Source organism: Canis lupus, chromosome 1, assembly GCF_048164855.1.
Source record: "Canis lupus baileyi chromosome 1, mCanLup2.hap1, whole genome shotgun sequence".
NCBI lineage: Eukaryota > Metazoa > Chordata > Mammalia > Carnivora > Canidae > Canis > Canis lupus.
This window is the reverse complement of record NC_132838.1, coordinates 118140156-118158267: the sequence shown is the minus strand read 5'-3', so window position 1 is coordinate 118158267 and position 18112 is coordinate 118140156. Positions and strand designations below refer to the sequence as shown.

Genomic DNA, 18112 nt, shown 5'->3' with positions numbered 1-18112 from the left:
ACCTGGAAACACATGATATGACAGTATGTTTTGCTAGCATAGTGACAGTGCAGCACAACCTAGAGTCATACATGAATATTTGGGAGACCCTGTATGATAGGTTTGTAATAAACCGAAGTACAGCCTTGTGATCCTCCCAAATATGCCTTGGGATACTGTGCGATAGGGGATTGGGATGCTCACACTCTTCAACATGGCCTGAACCCATACATGGCACATCCAAAAGAGGAATGATGTGTGACAGATATGATACACATAAAGCTGACATATGCAAGACACATTGGGACCTCTGAGGATGGAGGAACTGACACACCACACAGCAAGTATGGTGACACAAATGCTCCATGGAGACTGTGAGATAGGAATGTGATAGGAGTGCCACAATGCCTGGTGTATAGGCCACATGCACACAACCACACAGTTCCCATGGGTCAAGTATGCTGAGGCAGGAAACTCCTGGCTTGAGAAAACAGCACTTCCACCAACCCTGAGGGTTTATTGATGCACTGATGGGGGTCAGAACAGGGAGCTAGGAGGTATATCTTACCACAACCTAGAGATTCACTCTAGAGACTCATATATGATGATTGAATGTGAGCACATGAAGATACATGGTGGAAAGAGACTGGTTTGAACCAGGTGGCAGAAGCCTTTACATTGCAATGCCCGTGAGAGAAGGCTTATAAGTAGTAATCCAATTAGGGCAGGAGGACAGGGGCTTTATGTGTTTTCCAGGAGGGGTCAACCCGTGTCCAGCCAATTTAGGAATGATTGATCAAAGGTGGTTCTGGAGGAGGTAGGGAATGTTCTTCCTTATAATAGGTTAGCAGCTATTATTTGGCATTGCCCTTTGTCCTCTGCACAGCCTCAGTCCCTCACTTTTCTGGATCCCTCCATGCCCAGTGTGCTAGTAATAAAGGGGCTTCTCAGAATCCTCTGACCAAACAGTCTGCAGGGAATGAACTGCAGGTATGAGCACAGGCTGTAGAGTCTGCAAAACTCAGTGTAGATTCCGGGTGTACTCCTTTTCTGGACTGTGACCTTATACAATTCTTCTCTCTGCAGTTGGCCTCAAGTCTAAACAGGGATATCAATAATTCCTCCCCTAGGTTGGGGAGATCAGAGAGGTCACGTGTGTGCTGTGCATCCCCTAGTGCCCAGTCAGGTTTCAAGCCTCATCAGATGCCTTTTCTATGAGGGGCATGATGATAACTCTGCTTCTTTGCCCATGTCCACAGATACATGTTTGAGGGTGGCTGAAATTAATATAAGAGCAACACATAATGGAAGTGCTTCACAGGGGATCCCTGGGTGGCTCAGTGGTTTGGTGCCTGCCTTCAGATCCTGGAATCCCAGGATCGAGTCCTGTTTTGGGCTCCCTGCATGGAGCCTGCTTCTCCCTCTGCCTGTGTCTCTGCCTCTCTCTCTCTCTCTCTCTCTGTCTCTCATGAATAAATAAATAAAATCTTAAAAAAAAGGAAGTGCTTCACAGCCTTGTTACTGGGCTTAACACACATAGACCATGGACCAGAAGATCTGGGTTCACATTCAGCCTCTCCTTATCAGACTAATGACACTGGGCAACTTGCTAAGATCACTAACTGTGATATGGAGAAGACAGCTGTGAAGAATGGATAAAAGTAATAAAACACAATGAATTGAATTAACTAATATGTTATAGGCTGTATTGGAAAATGTTGACAATCTATAAAAACAAATGAGTAATATAAGCAAAGAGATGGAAATGCTAAGAATCAAAATGAAGTGCTAAAAATGAAAAAAACATGAAGAATGCATTTGATAGGTTCATCAGTAGACCAGACATGGCTGAAGAAAGAATCCATGAGCTTGGAGATAAGTCAATAGAAACTTCCCAAATGGAAGTGCAAAGAAAATAAAGAATGAAAAACATGGTACAGAATATCCAAGAGCTGTGGACAATTACCAAAGATGGAATAGATGCATAATAGAAATACCAGAAGGAGAAGAAAGAGGGAAGAGGAGAAGAAATATTTAAAATAGAAATGGCTGAGAATTTTCCAAAATTAACCACTTACATCAAACCCCATATCCAGGAAGCTGAGAAAAAATAGAATAAATACCAAAAGCAGAATAAATACCAAAAAACTACACCTAGGTATATCATATTCAAACTTCAGAAATCCAAGAAAGAAAGAAAATCTTGAAAGAAGCCAGGGAATGGGTAAGAAAAACAACTTATCTGTAGAGAAACAAGAATAAGAACCACATCAGACTTCATTTCAGAAACCATTCAAATGAAAAGATAGTGAAGTGAAATATTTAATGTTGAAAGAAAAACATCCCACCAACTTAGAGTTTTGTATCTGGTAAAATTATTCTTCAAAAGTAAAAGGAAAGTAACGACTTTCTCAGATAAACAAAATTGGGGGGAACCTGATTTGCAAGAAACGTTAAAAAACATTCTCCCAAGAAAAAAGGAAAATGGTATGTAGGGGTCAGAAACTCCTATCTCCATAAAGAAAGAGTCAGAGAAAGAATAAATGAAAGCAATATAAAATCTTTTATTTTTCTTTACTTATTTATGATAGTCACAGAGAGAGAGAGAGAGAGGGGCAGAGACACAGGCAGAGGGAGAAGCAGGCCCCATGCACCGGGAGCCCGACGTGGGATTTGATCCCGGGTCTCCAGGATCGCGCCCTGGGCCAAAGGCAGGCGCTAAACCACTCCGCCACCCAGGGATCCCTTATTTTTCTTATTTTTAGGTGTTCTAATAAATTTGTTCAAAGTAATAATAACAATGTCTCGGGTGTTACAGCATAGGGACAGAATGGAATAAACATTAGCAGTGTCTTAAGGGCTGGGAAGGAGAAAGGAAAATACTCTGTTAATGGGTCACAGCACTACCCACGAAGCAGTACAGTGTCATTTGAAAGTAGGCTTAGATTGGTAGTAAATATAAATTGTGAACTCTGGAGCAGCCACCAAAAAAATATTTTTTAAAGAGCTATAACAGACGTGCAAAGAGAGGAGAAAAAAAAGGGAATCACACAAAATGCTTAATGAGGTATCCCTGGGTGGCGCAGCGGTTTAGCGCCTGCCTTTGGCCCAGGGCGTGATCCTGGAGACCTGGGATCGAATCCCACGTCGGGCTCCCGGTGCATGGAGCCTGCTTCTCCCTCTGCCTGTGTCTCTGCCTCTCTCTCTCTCTCTGTGTGACTATCATAAATAAATAAAAATTTTTAAAAAATGCTCAATGAAAACCAGAGAAGACAGAATAAGGGGGAATATAAAAAAAGAAACAAAGAGTAAGTATGACAATTGGGAAACAGTTATAAACATGATAGATATTAATTCAACTATCAATAAGCACTTTTTAAAAAAAATATTTTTTAAATTTATTCGTGAGAGACACAGAGAGGCAGACACATAGAGGAAGAAGAAGGCTCCCAGCTGTGAACCTGATGTGGGATTCCATCCCAGGACCTCAGGACCACGACCTGAGCCAGGTGCCCCCAGTAAGTACTTTATTTTTTTTTTATTTTTTTTATTTTTTACTGTTAACATCATCTTTATTTTACAAATAAAGAAACTGAGGCACAGACAAGTAAAGTAACACTCCCAGCATCATATAGTTAGTTGGTGACACAGTTGGATTTGAACCTGATAGCCAATTAGACACTAAAAGCTGGTTCCTACCATACATATTGTCAAAAATGTGGTATTTTATTCCTTTGGTTTCCCCTCTTTTTATACGATAAGCATGCTTTACTTTAACAATGAAATAAAATTAAGGTTATCCATATTTCTTGTTTGTCATATGGAAAAATAAAATAGTATTAAAAGATCAATATACGAAATTAAAGGTGATGTACAAAATATATCCTTAAATTACAACCTGTTTTATAAAATTCTGCCTTGCATAAATAAAATTCCATTGCCTATTTCTTGCTGAGCCAGTAAGTACTTTAAATGTGAATTATCGGAGGGAGAGAGGGGAGTGGTGCCTGGGTGGCTCAGTCAGTTAAGTGTCTGCCTTTGGCTCAGGTCATGATCCCAGAGTCCTGGAATTGAGCCCCACATCAGACTCTCTGCTCAGCACGGAGCCTGATTCTCCCTCTCCTGCTGCACCCCCTACTTGTGCTCTCTCTTTTTCTCTGTCAAATAAATAAATAAAATCTTAAAAAAAATAAATGTGAAATATCAAAATATATCAATTAGAGACAAACTCTTAGAGTGGGTTAAAAAGAACAAGACTCAACTCTATATTATCTACAAGAAATGCACTTTAGGGGGATCCCTGGGTGCCTCAGTGGTTTAGCGCCTGCCTTCGGCCCAGGTGTGATCCTGGAGTCCTGGGGTCGAGTCCCACATGGGGCTCCTTGTGTGGAGCCTGCTTCTCCCTCTGCCTGTGGCTCTGCCTCTCTCTCTCTCTCTCTCTCTCTGTCTATCATGAATAAATAAATAAAATCTTTAAAAAACTTTAAAAAAAAGAAACACACTTTAAATATAAAGACATTGAGAGGTCAGCAGTTAAGGATAAGGAAAGATATGCTATGCTAGCACTAAAAGAAAGAAAAGAATAGCAATATTAATATCAGACTTCAGAGTAAGAAATTTTTTAGAGATAAAGAGGGGGCATTACATAATGATAAAAGAGACAATTCTCCAAGCAAATACAATAATCTTTAATGTGGGTTGTTCTTAACAATAGAGCATCAAAATATGTGAGGTAAAGGATATTTAATGGTAAGAAAACAAACAACCCAGTTAAAAATTGGCAAAATATCTGAACAAATGCCTTGCCAAAGAAGATACACATAGGGCAAGTAGCACAGGAAAAGATACACATCGTATCTCATTAGGGAATTGCAAATTAGGACATTAATGAGTTATCCCCATAGCCCTATTAGAATGGCTGCAATTAAAAAAACAAACAAAGTTGACAATACAAAATTCTGGTCAGTCTGTGGAGCAATAAGAACTTTCATTTGTTGCTGCTAGGAATGCAAAATGTATCATCAGTTATGGAAGAACCCCCACCCCCTTGCCAAATTTCATATATTGAAGCCCTAATATGACTCTATTTCGGAGTAGGGTCTTTAAGGAACTAATTAAGGTTAAATGGAGTCGGAAGAGTGGGGCCCTAATCTGATAGGGCTGGTGTCCATATAAGAAGAGGAGGAGACACCCGAGAGCTCTTTCTCCTTCTCTGTGTGAGCAAAGAGGAAGGGCCAAGGGATAACACAGCAAGAGGGCAGCTGTCTGCAAGCCAGGAGGAAAGCTCTACCAGAAATCAAATTTGTCAGCGTCTTGCTTTTAGACTTACAGCCTCCAGAACTGTGAGAAAATAAATTTGGTTGTTTAAGGACTCAGTCTGTGGTATTTTGTCATGGCAGCCCGATCTGACGAATGCAGTCACTTTGCAAAAATAGCTTGGCAATTTCTGAAAAGTTAAACATAGTTTTACCATATGATCCTGAAAGCCTATGTGTTTATTGAGTTGAAAACCTATAGCTACACAGAAACTTGCATATAAATGTTTATTGCATAATTGCCCTAAACTGAAAGCAACCCAGATGTCATTTTACATATGAATGGACAAAAAAGCAAAACAAAACTGTGTGTGTGTATATATATATGTACACACACACACACACACACACACACAATGGAATTCATTGATAATGTGATGAAAGAAATAAGGTATCAAGGCACAAAAGACATGGAGGATTCTTTTTAAAATTTATTTATTATTATTATTTTTTAAGATTTTATTTATTCATGAGGGACACAGAGAGAGGCAGAGCCACAGGCAGAGGGAGAAGCAGGCTCCATACAGGGAGCCCAACGCAGGACTCAGTCCTGGGATCATGGGATCACGCCCTGGGCCTAAAGCAGGCTCTAAACTGCTGAGCCACCCAGGCATCCCTAATTTATTAACTTTTTTTTATTAGTTTCAGAGGTAGAATTTAGTGATTCATCAGTTGCATATAACACCCAGTGTTCATTACATCACATACCCTCCTTAATGCCCATCACCCAATTATCCTTTTGCCCAACCCCCTCTAGCAACCCTCAGTTTGTTTCCTAGAGTTCAGCATCTTTTATGGTTTACCTCCCTCTCAATTTTCATCCTATGTTATCTTTCCTCTCCTTCCTATATGTCTGTATGATTTGTTTCTTAAATTCCACATATGTGTGAAATCATAATGGTATTTGTCTTTCTCTGACTTATTTTGCTTAGTGTAATATTGTCTGGTTCCATCCACATCATTGCAAATGGCAAGATTTCATTCTTTTTGATGGATGAGTAATACATATATATGTATATATATAATAACTTTCATCTTTTTTTGAAGATTTTATTTATTTATTCCTGGGAGACACAGAGAGAGAGGCAGAGACACAGGCAGAGGGAGAAGCAGGCTCCATGCTGGGAGCCTGATGTGGGACTCGATCCCAGGACTCCAGGATCACACCGTGGGCCAAAGGAAGGCGCTAAACCACTGAGCCACCCAGGGATCCCCTACTTTCATCTTCTTTATCCATTCATCTGTCAGTGGACATCTGGGCTCTTTCCATATTTTGGCTATTGTGGACATTGCTGCTATAAACATTGGGGTGCATGTGCCCCTTTGAATCGGTATGTTTGTATCCTTTGGATAAATACCTAGTAATGCAATTGCTGGGGTAGCTCTATTTTTGACTTTTTGAGGAAACTCCATCCTGTTTTCTAGAGTAGTTGCACCAATTTGCATTCCCACCAACAGTGTAAGAGAGTCCCGCTTTCTCCACATCCTCACCAACATAAGTTGTTTCCTGTGTTGTTTTCTTAGCCATTCGGACTGGTGTGAGGTGGTATCTCATTGTGGTTTTAATTTGTATTTCCCTGATGCCAAGTGATGTTGAGCATTTTTTCATGTGTCTGTTGACCATTTGTATGTTGAAGAAATGTCTGTTCGTGCCTTCTGCCTGTTTCTTGAGTGTTTTTTTTTTGTTTGTTTTTTGGGTGTTGAGTTATGAAATCAGTACATCTACCTATAATTTCTGAAACCCCTCTGCAAGATCTATTTTTAAGAATAAAAATTTTTAAAGGAGACAAGTAGTATGAAGGTGTGCTCTCACGTGACTATATTAATGATTACCTCTGCAACTACTTGCTGGACTAGAGAATGGTTGTATTTTATACTTTTACAAATATCCCAAATGATGCTATAAAGGGCCATCCCTGACTTGCCTGACTTGCCCTTCCACAAAATGTTTATAAGAGTTTTGTGATGATGATGATAATGATAATAATAGCCATTATGTATGTCAGGAGCAGTAACTGTGCTAAACCCTGTGTAAAGCACTTTTTATATTACTTCCAGTGAGATGTATATTGCTATTTTTCCAGTTTTATTCACTGGGTTTGAATTAAAGTATCCTTTCTTCTCAAACTGGAGTCAGTATAGAATACCCTGGGGGGTTTGTGGGAGCCCAGATCACTGGACCTCACCCCTAGGGTTTCTGATTCACTAAATTTTGATGGGGCCAGAGAACTTGCATTTTTTCACAAATTCTCAGGTGATCCTAAAGTTCTACAGAATAAAGACTTAGATGATGATCATGATCATGATGATGACATGTCTCATACGGTTCTTGCCATGTAGTTATTAGCTTTTCACATACCTACACAACAGATAAGTTTATTAACTATAAAGTATGATGATTATTTACTCTTCACTAAGTGGAATTGGATCATCATAAAGGTCTTCATCCTTATTGTCTTCATGTTGAATGGATGAGGAAAGGAGGAGGAAGAGGAGGGGAAGGTCTTGCTGTTCCAGGGGTGGAGAGGTAGAAGAGGTGGAAAAGGTGGAAGGGGAGGCAGGAGAGGCAGGTATACTTGATGTAACTTTGTAGAAATACATCACAATTTTTGTCTTTTTTGCTTTTTCCTTTCTCTAAAAATGTTTCTGTACCTTACCAATCCTTCTTCTCATTTGCTTTATTTTCAGTGCTCATATCATAGAAGAGTCCTTGTCATAAAGGAAGTCAAAAGCAGTCTTGAATAATGCTTCTGCCCAATTATCTCATGTCAATTTGTTTTCTGGCACTGCTTCTTTTACATCTTTTTTCTTCATCCTCTGGCACTGGTTTGGAAGCCCTCATCTCCATCAAGTCATCTGTTCATTCCTCTGGCATGGCGCCTATTAGCTCTTGAATTTCTTCAAGATTCATATCTTGAAACCCTTCACCCCTCCACACCTTTTTTATTTTTTTGCCATATCTACAATCATTTTCATTATTTCCTTGATTGACTCTGTCATAAATCCCATAAGACCATGCACATCTGGACACAGTTTCTCCCTCCCACAGCAAGAATATATTGTTTTGGGATGAATGGCTTTCAAGGCCTTTTCTGTAACAACAATAGCATCTTCAATTGTGTAATCCTTCCAGATTTTCTTGATGTTCTGTCTATTGTGGTTCTCTTCCATAATGTTAACAATCTTTTTCATAAAGTACCATGTGTAGGGCAGCCCAGGTGGCTCAGCAGTTTAGTGTCACCTTCAGCCCAGGGCCTGACCTGGAGACCCAGGATTGAGTCCCATGTCAGGCTCCCTGCACGGAGCCTGCTTCTCCCTCTGCCTGTGTCTCTGCCTCTCTTTCTCTCTGTGTCTCTCATGAATAAATAAAATCTTAAAAAAAAAATAAAGTACCATGTGTAATGAGAGCCTTAAAGATCCTTATGAGCCCCTGATCTAGGGGCTGAATTAAAGACATTAAGTTTGGGGCCAAGCAGACCACTCTGATGCCTTCGGTGTTGAACTCATGGGATTCTAGGTGTCCAGGGACATTGTCCAATATCTAAAGAACTTTAAAAGGCAGCCCCTTACTGGCAAGGTACTTCCCGACTTCAGAGACAGAGCACCAATGGAACAAATCCAGAAAAAGAGTTCTAGTGGCTCAGGCCTTCCTTCTCATTATACAACCAAAAGACTGACAGTTGGTGTTTATCTTTTTCCCTTCCAGGCTTGAGGTAAGCAGCTTTATAGATAACAGCAGTCCTGATCATAAACTGGACTGCATTTGCACAGAACAGTTGAGTTAGCCTATCCCTTCCTGTCTTAAATCCTGATGCTTGCTTCTCTCCTTTGTGGCATTTCTTTTTTTCCAGAATAGGGCACTTTGATCTCTGTTAAAAACTGGTTCAAGCAGATACCTTTCCCCCTCAGTGATTTTCTTAATGGTAGGTGTGAATTCAGCTGCTGCCTTTTGGTTGGCTGTTTCTCCTGTTATCTTGACATTTTTTAAAAAAGATTTTTATTTATTTGAGAGAGAGCAAGAGGCAGCGGGAAGGGTAGAGGGAGAGTGAGAGTGGGAAGCAGACTTTTCATCTGAGCAGCGAGCCAGATGCAGAGCTTGATTCCAGGACCCCAGGATCATGACCTGAGCTGAAGACAGATGCTTAACTGACTGAGCCACCCAGGTGCCCCTATCTTGACATTTTTAAAGCCAAACTTTTCTCAAATTATCAAACTACTCTTTGCTGGCCTTTTGATGTAGATCCTTCACCATCCTTTTGCTTTAAGTTGTTATATAATGACTTTGCTTTTTCTTGAATCATATTAGAGTCTGCTTGTATTCCTTATAGCAATCCTGCACTCACTTATAAGCTGCATTTTCAATTTGATATTAAAAAGTGCAAGGTTTTCACACCTGCTGGTGTAGCTGTGGTGATGACTTCATGAATTTCCTTTTCTTTTTTTACAGTGGCCCTTAAACTGGATTCAATTATCTTGAAATGGCAGGCAACCACAGCGACAGACCCCAATCTACCATACATATCAAGCAATTCAACTTTTTCTTGTAATGTCATGATGATGTAGTTTTGAAATGTACGTGAGGTTGGAGGGTTCTGGAGCCGATGGCCAAGAAAGAATTCTTGAGATGTCTGGTGCAAAATTGGACAGGACCTATGGGTAGAAAGAGCTGCTGCACCATGGTTGTGAGGGGTGACTGATTCTGTATTTGGGAGTTAGGGGAGGTAAGGAAAAGGGAGGTTTTCAAAAGAACTTTTATATGCTAAAGAGGACCTTACAAGATCCCAGAGGCCTTATAAGGTCAAGTTAAGGTTGTTTCTCACTCTAATAAAGCATTAACATTAAGACAGTTGGGAGCTTCTGGAAAGAACAGGATACTCTGTCTGCCTCAAGTATTTGTCAACGGGCTGCACGTTACAAGGACATTTTATCTACACTTCCTTCTGGAAGTTAGGTTATTGATAAGAATGCTTTTTTTCTTGTAAATCACTAATATATATGTAAGACTGAGATTCATGTCTTGCAGGACTGTAATCTCTATAAATAACCATTTGTTTTTTCTTCTCTTAGCTTTAGGGCAGCCAAGAATGCCTGAGGAATGTCACATATATCCTGCCTGAGAGTGGTGGTGGTAGTGGTGGGGTTTTGTCGGGGTTTCAGCTTGTGCTTTGTCCTCAGCTTGCCTTCTGCTCTCTTATCAATGACTTTTCTCTGCTTCTTGGGAGCACTTCCAGCATTAGTAGTGGCACTTTCTGTGGGTTTTATGGTGTTTTTCAAGTTTTACAGTATGGCACAAAATATGAAAAGTGATCAAGAACCCTGATCACTTTTTATTGTGATACATAATTTACTGGAGACATGAACTCTCCCATGGAAACGATTAGCATCACACAGTGTTTTGAGTGGATATTCGCTATACTTGAGCTTACTGCAGTAACAACAGGAGGTGGATAGGAAATTATTATAGTTCAGTATGGACTACAGTAAATTTTATGCAGTTATGATTTAATATTCCATCTTTACATTTGTTTGTATTTCTCTTGACTGCAAATGGCACGATGATGTATGGTCTGTGTTTGTATGGGTAAGTTTTGATAAATTTTAACATTTTATGATAGATTTGTATATATTTTATGGTAGTATGTGATAGAATAAACTGGGATCTGATGTAGTTTTGGGATATTGGTGACGTCCAGGGCCAGCAGCTAAGAAAGAATTCTTGTGGCGTCTCTGGTGCAAAAAAAAAAAAAAAAAGGTGATTTTATTAAAGCACAAGGAACAGGACCCGTGGGCAGAAAGAGCTGCCCTGGGGTTGTAAGGAATGGCTGATTATATACTTGGGAGTTGGGAGGGGGGTAAGGAAAAAGAGAGGTATCCAAAAGGACTTTCATATCCTAAAGAAGACCCTCAGGTACTGCAGGCCTTGCTATTATTAAACTAAGGTTATTTTTCCCTATAGCAAAGCATTAACTTTAGGACAATTGAGAGTTTCCTGGGGGAACATCACACATATCCTACCCAGGAGTGGGGTGGTGGGAGGCCAGTGGGGGGTGGCCGTGGTTGGGGGGGGGTGGGGGGGGTGGGGGGTGTCAGCTTGTGCTTTGTCTTCAGCTTGCCTTCTACTCTGTCATCAATATCTATGTATATTTTATGCACTCAATATATATATAACTTTTTTTTCTTTTTTAAAAAAATACTCCTAGGCTACATGGTTCATCTACAATTTCACTCAGTAGGAGTGAAGTGGGGTCTTTCTTTGTAACAGATTCCCAGGGTTGGAAACAGCTAATTAGAGGAATACTTAAACTTACTATTCAAGAATTATCTTCAGTTTTCATTGTAAATACTGGTTCAGAAAGGAGAAGTGATCCCACTGCTGGGCACAGGGAGGAAGGTCAAGTCGTCACCTATTTCAGGTGAAGCACTGCTGAAGAACCACTGGATTTTTTTTTTTTTTAAGATTTTATTTATTCATGAGAGACAGAGAGAGAGAGAGAGAGAGGCAGAGACACAGGGAGAGGGAGAAGCAGGCTCCCTGCAGGGAGCGCGAAGTGGGACTCGATCCCGGGTGTCCAGGATCACGCCCTGGGCCAAAGCTGAGCCACCCAGGGATCCCCTAGCCACAGAAATCTGTGTGCTCGTTCTCCAACCATATGCCTGGCAGCCCCGGTGGCTCAGCGGTTTAGCGCCGCCTGCAGCCCAGGGCGTGACCCTGGAGTCCGTGGATTGAGTCGCACGTGGAGCTCCCTGCATGGAGCCTGCTTCTCCCTCTGCCTGTGTCTCTGCCTCTCTCTCTCTCTCTCATGAATAAATAAATCAAATCTTTAACAGCAACAACAACAAAAAGCCATACATCTGTGTTTGGAACTTCACCACCAGGTATCTCCTGAGACCAGAAAGCGCGCTACCGAGATGCCCGAGATGCGGTCCGGAACTACATCACCCAGAAGGCAGTGCCTGTGACGTCGACGGCGGGCGCTCAGCCAATGAGAGCGAGCGGAGAGGGGCGTTCCTGCCGCGCCGTGGGCGGGACTTCTGGCGTCTTCCCCCTGGACGCGGGTCGGTTGCCGCGGGTCCGCGTCGGGGCGCCGAGGCGAGGCCGCTGCCCGGAGGGGTCGTCCTGACCGAGCAAAGGACACGGAGGGGCCCAGGCCCCGCCTCCGCGCTGCTGTGTGCGCCGCGACGCCGCCTGTGCCGGGGAGCCTCGGCGCTCGCGGGGGAGTCCGCACAGCGGACACCGAGGGCCCCGGCTCCGGCTGCGGGCTGGGCGGAGGGGTCGGCCGGGCGCCGCTCCCCGCAGTCCCGCTCGGCCCGTGGGCCTCATGGCGGCGCCGGTGAGTGGAGGGTCGCGCGGGCCCACGCGCGCTGGGGTCGCCGCCCTCTCGGTCTTCGCCGCCCCTCGTTCGTGCCCTTGGACCTGGAGGCCCTGGAGGCACGCGGCGGGGCGCGCGGGTTCTGCGTCCGGGCCCGGGGCTCTAAGGGGAGGCCCCCTTCCGCCTCCGACCTCGGCTTGCCCCTTCCCTGCCCTGGGTCTCCGTTCCCTCGGGTCTAAAATCGGAATACCGGGTGCTGACGACTATTGAGCCTCCGGTGAGCGAACCGGAGAGGCTCCGTGTGTGTGACCCGGAGCGCATCACTCCGGACGGACTCGCCTGGTTCCTCTGCTCCGGGGCTCACCCCAGGGACAGCGCGGCCTTCGGGCCTCTACCCGGCCGGAGAGGAGAAGGGAGCCGCGGGGTTTGTTTTTATTTTTTTTGTGGTTTTCTTGTTTTTTTTTTTTTTTTAATTGCTGCTTCTCTGGTGGGAATAGAAGGTCCCTGGGCAGACGGGGGAGGCAGGACAGTCGCCAGGTTGAACTCTGCAGATGCCGCCTGCGTTTTACAAGTGAAGCTGGTTTGCAGCTTGCAGCTGTGAATCCGTTTTCCTGTTAAACACATTTTCTTATTCAGGCTCCCCCACTTTCCAAAGGTTTGGATTTTGCCACCGGCCTCTGGGAGAGACAACATTAGTAAGGCAAAAACAAGAATCCTCTTGGGATTCCTTTTGGTTGGCAGAAACAGGTGATGATGTAAGTTCTTCCTAAAAGTAAAATGGAAGTTAGGGGAACTTTGAGAAAGTGGGGGATACTTTTTTTTTTTTTCTCTTAAAGATTTTATTGATTCATTTGAGAGAGAGAGAACACAAGCAGGGGGAGTGGAAGAGGGAGAAGCAGGCTCCCCCACCCTGGCCAGGGAACCATATGTGGGGCTCCATCCCAGGACCCTGGGATCATGACCTGAGCTGAAGGCAGATGCTTAACCGACTGAGCCCCCCAGGTGCCCCAACACTTTTCACTTGACTGCCGTTTTGGCTTAGGAAAGTTTTCATAGGAACACTGTGCTTTCAGATGCTGTGGAAGACTATCAAGAAGTGTACTTGAAGAGTGACTCCCATTACGATTTTCGTTAATGATGGTGTACAAGGGGCAGCCCGGGTGGCTCAGTGGTTTAGCACCGCCTTCAGCCCAGGGCGTGATCCTGGGCACCCGGAATCTAGTCCCACGTTGGGCTCCCTGCATGGAGCCTGCTTCTCCCTCTGCCTGTGTCTCTGCCTCTCCGTTTCTCATGAGTACATAAATAAATCTTTAAAAAAAATGATAGTGTACAGGAATGCTGTGTTTCTTGGGTTGTAAACACACAGTAGGCCTTAAGTTACTCTCCAGCATGACACCGTGTTTACTCTTATCCTAGCCCTGACCACCTTCGGGACCTACCTTAGTTACTAATCTTTCTTCACCTGGCCTGCCTCATTTCAGTGTCCTCTCAGTGAGGCCTTCCCTAGTTGCTCCAGCTAAAGCCCCCTTGTGTTTGCAGTCAATTCATTCTCTTTTGTTGTTTTCAGAGCCCTTCGCTCCATATGACTTAATCTTGCTCATTTCTTTAATTTCTTGTTGGAGATCTTTCCATATCCCCAGAGTGTGAGCTCCTGTTCTCTGCTCCATCTCCAGGCACTGTTCTTCAGAACGGTGCTGGGCCTATACCTGTGCCCAATATGTGATTGGTGAATGAAAGATATTTACCTCTGTGACTCTGTCATACTTAGATTAAATCTGACACACACACCCCCTGCCTGCCCACGATGGCTGGACCTGAGGGACCTGGGTTCAAATCCTGCCCCTTCTCATTAGATGTACACCTCTGGCTCACTTGGTTTTGAGCCTCAGTTTGCTGCTTGTGAGCCTAGAGGTGATGGCGCTTCCCTCATGGGCTGGGCTGTGAACAGTGAAGGAAATTTGTGAACATGCATTGAGCACTGAGTGTGCTGGGCGCATGGAGGGGCTTTAAGAATATTGTAATTCAAAAAAAAAAAAAAAGAATATTGTAATTCCCGGGCAGCCTGGGTAGCTCAGCGGTTTAGTGCTGCCTTCAGCCCAGGGCGTGATCCTGTAGACCCGGGATCAAGTCCCACATCGGGCTCCCTGCATGGAGCCTGCTTCTCCCTTTGCCTCTCTCTCTCTCTCTCTCTCTCTGTCTCTCATAAATAAAATCCTTAAAAAATATATTGTAATTCCTACACCCGCCTAGTGAAGCGTTCAACTGTTATTGTATTGATGTGGAAGTTGAGACGGAGAAGTTAATGTGTGTTTCAGGAGCATGATTCTTGAGGCTGGATTTAAACTCCACGAGTCTAGCTTCAGACCTACAGACTTTAAGTTGCTTTAACACAGCATCTGAAACCCCAGATGCAGGCAAGCAGTGCATATAGGTCACAATGTCTGGATCTGTTATTTGAATTATTTTTCTCTACTCTTAAGACTAACATCCCAGAGCGCTTACTATCTGCTCCTACCACCTATGTAAGATTATCATGGTTTCGTATCTTTCTCCATTGGCTTCCTAAACAGGAGGCTTTTCTCTCCCACATCCTTTATTCTGTCAGAGGCACCATCTTTTTCCCTCCTGAGCCCAGCACAGAGCTAGGTTCTCAGGAGATACTCAGGGGTTCAGGCCTCAAGTCTTTCTGGACTTCCCTTGGGGGCCAAGCAATAGGCCCTCATCTCATCTAGTAGATGCACAGCCACTCATCACCTCTGTTTGATGTTCCAGGCATTGGTATCATTTAAAGATGTGGCTGTGACCTTCACTGGGGAGGAATGGAGACATCTGGACCTGGCCCAGAGGACCTTATACCGGGAGGTGATGCTGGAGACTTGTGGGCTCCTGGTCTCACTGGGTAAGGACTCCACACTCTCCTGATTGGTACCCCCAGGCTTTCATTCCACCTTCTTTCTATATAAGCATGGCCGATTGAGAAGGCGTCTGGGACCTACCTTCCTGTCTCTCTACAGCCTCAGCATATTCTGGACTAAGCTTTTCATTGATATCCCTGTGTCTGCAACAGGGATTGTTGTATAAGAAATACATTCTTAATAAAAGCTGGCCTCAATCTGACGTCCTTATTCCAGATTCCTATAATAGGTAAGGTGATTGGTTCAGCTTGATTGGATCAAATGTCCTCATAGCCCAGTTGGCAGGACCTGTGAATTCTCCAAAAAGTGGGTGACAGACAGACAGATATTTGACATCAGTGCTCCTGGTGTCTAAGCAGCAGTTTTGGCTAAATGGCTTCTTTGGCCCCTGATGCCTGCACAATTGTCCCTTATTTCCCAAGGCCTATGCTTTCCTTCTCTGCTGCTAAGGGATATAATTTTAGAGGGTGTACAGACACATCATCAAATGGCGTTGATGGGCACCTAAGAATGCACTTCCTTATCCCCTCCTTTCTTGCCTTCCGATTGTTGCTGCAAGAGTCTGGGCTTGATGTTGGGTCTGTTAGCTAATTTCCCCTTCAGAAAACACAGCCTTGTGGAGGCAGCATGAACTTCCTGGGACTAATACAGTTCTTTTGATTTTATTGTATTTTTGTAGTAACCTTTCACCTAGCCCAAGTGACCTAATATCTGTGAAGTGTTTAGAATACAACTGGGAACATAAGCAAATGTGACACATGTGCTTATTATATGTACTAAATCAGTAAATCTCATATATTCAATATTCATATATTCCCACTGAAATTTTAAATGGCCAGTTTACCCAGAAATCGGTCTGAATATTAATTGAATGGAGGCCCACGGTCCCTCTTTTCCCAGACATCCAAATAGTTACCATGACAGGGCTCTCCCAGGTTTGTGTCCACCTGGTCTCTCCAGTACAGTAAGTGGTGTTAGTTTGTGACCGTTGTGATAGGTTGTTGAAAGGAGATGCACAGGAAATAGCATTCCAGGTGGAGGAGAAGCCAAGTCCCATAACAGAGATGAAGGAAGGTCTGATTGGACTTTGACACTGCCCCAGCACTGAGCTCAGTGCCAGGTTTCTAGCAAACATCGGTGGACATTTGCTACATGACAACTGGATGCATTCTGGCCTGCAATACAGGATTTTCCAGTTGGAGTTTCTGTGGGTCCCGGTGCCTTAGTCGCTGGATTCTCCTCGGAGTCTTCCTGTCCTCAAACCTTTTCATTTTGCAAAATGCTTTTGGGTGCAGGTGCCAGAAAACCTCCTACTGATTTCACACCTGAAAAATATAATGACTTCACCTGGTGAGAAGCCCTGAGATGATGCTGGCTCCTGGCCTGGTAGATGCCAACCTGGTTGTGTTTGTTTGCTTTCTCCCCTTGGTCTAGGTCATCAGGCCATTGTCCTCTAAGTAGCCATAGGATGCTACAGCAGCAAGTAGGGCAGCAGGTCCCCACCTTCAGCTCTGTCTTCCCAACTTGGGTTAAAGGCTTTCTCTTCAGAATGGGTAGCAGGTTTAGGTCATGGCCAACCTCAGACAACTGAGTACCAGTAAATCGACCCAGCAGTCGACTTTGTCCAATGTGTTTAGCCATCCTTGGGCACCAGAATCACCTGGGGAGCTTTTACAAACTTGCTGTGTTTTGTCCTTATGCCCAGAGATTTGACTTAATTCGTTCTGTGTTCAGAACCAGACATCTTTAGGTAGTCCTGATCCACGGAGAGGTTGAATCCATCTGGCTTAATTAGGGAACAGCCTTCTGGAAGGTGTGAAGTTTCCTTTCTGGAGTTTCATGGTGGCATGTGAAAGGTGTGTACTCCTGTATACTTGAGACTTTACCTTTTATCCTTACCTGTGTACCCATGCCCCATTTGTTTCTCCATGCACAGGGCATCCTGTTCCCAAACCAGAGCTGATCTACCTACTGGAGCATGGGCAAGAACTGTGGTCAGTGAACAGAGGCCTCTCCAAAAGCACCCATACAGGTGGGTGGCTCAGAGTCTGGCAGATGGGTGTCATGGCAGAGGGTTTCATGGCAACTGACAGACTACCCAGGGGAACACTGTCTGAAATTCCATTGGCAACTTCATTTATGGCCTTCCTGTGGTCTTGGTTCATGATGTAGTACTCCAGCTTTGTTTGCCCTGTTTTTCTATCCCATCAAACTCTTGCCTTTATTAGGGTTAGGATTCAATATACTGAGTAAGATCAGGCTCTAAGTGCTTGGCCACTCACCAGCCTCATGACCCTGGGGAAGTTGCATGATCTCGCTGTACCTTTGATATACAAGTCAAGCTAAGTTAATTCTCTGCTGTAAAAGATAAACTCCAAAATCTGGGTGGGTCAACAGATAAAGAGTTTTTTTTTTTTTTTCATTCACAACATGGTTAATGTGGATCTGCAGGGGAACTCCATACCACATAGTTATTCTAGGGGTCCAGGTGCATTCTGTTGACAGTATGATGCCCTGGCATCATCCACCTGGCTAAGAGGAATAGGCGGGAAGGGGAATACAGATGGCCCCCAACTTAGAGTGGTTCAAATTA

The 18112-nt window shown here is 43.8% G+C and overlaps 1 protein-coding gene and 1 long non-coding RNA gene across 6 annotated transcripts in view; both read left to right on the top strand.

Annotated features, from left to right (window-relative positions):
- ZNF599 (zinc finger protein 599) overlaps positions 1-18112 on the top strand; it is a 45026-nt gene that overhangs the window by 18807 nt on the left and 8107 nt on the right. For 2 of the 5 annotated variants that reach the window (XM_072781519.1, XM_072781545.1), the window contains exons 3-5: positions 3397-3497; positions 15377-15503; positions 17456-17551. In XM_072781519.1, the coding sequence (XP_072637620.1) occupies positions 3444-3497; positions 15377-15503; positions 17456-17551 (277 nt within the window). In that variant the 5' untranslated portion in view covers positions 3397-3443. Of the gene's footprint in view, positions 1-3390; positions 3498-12319; positions 12626-15376; positions 15504-17455; positions 17552-18112 lie in introns of those variants that run through there. The other 3 variants (XM_072781529.1, XM_072781536.1, XM_072781555.1) reach the window with 3 other exon arrangements.
- Positions 13067-13927, top strand: LOC140607148 (uncharacterized). The gene is made up of 2 exons (XR_012009298.1): positions 13067-13359; positions 13678-13927. It is a non-coding gene; the product is annotated as an uncharacterized lncRNA (long non-coding RNA).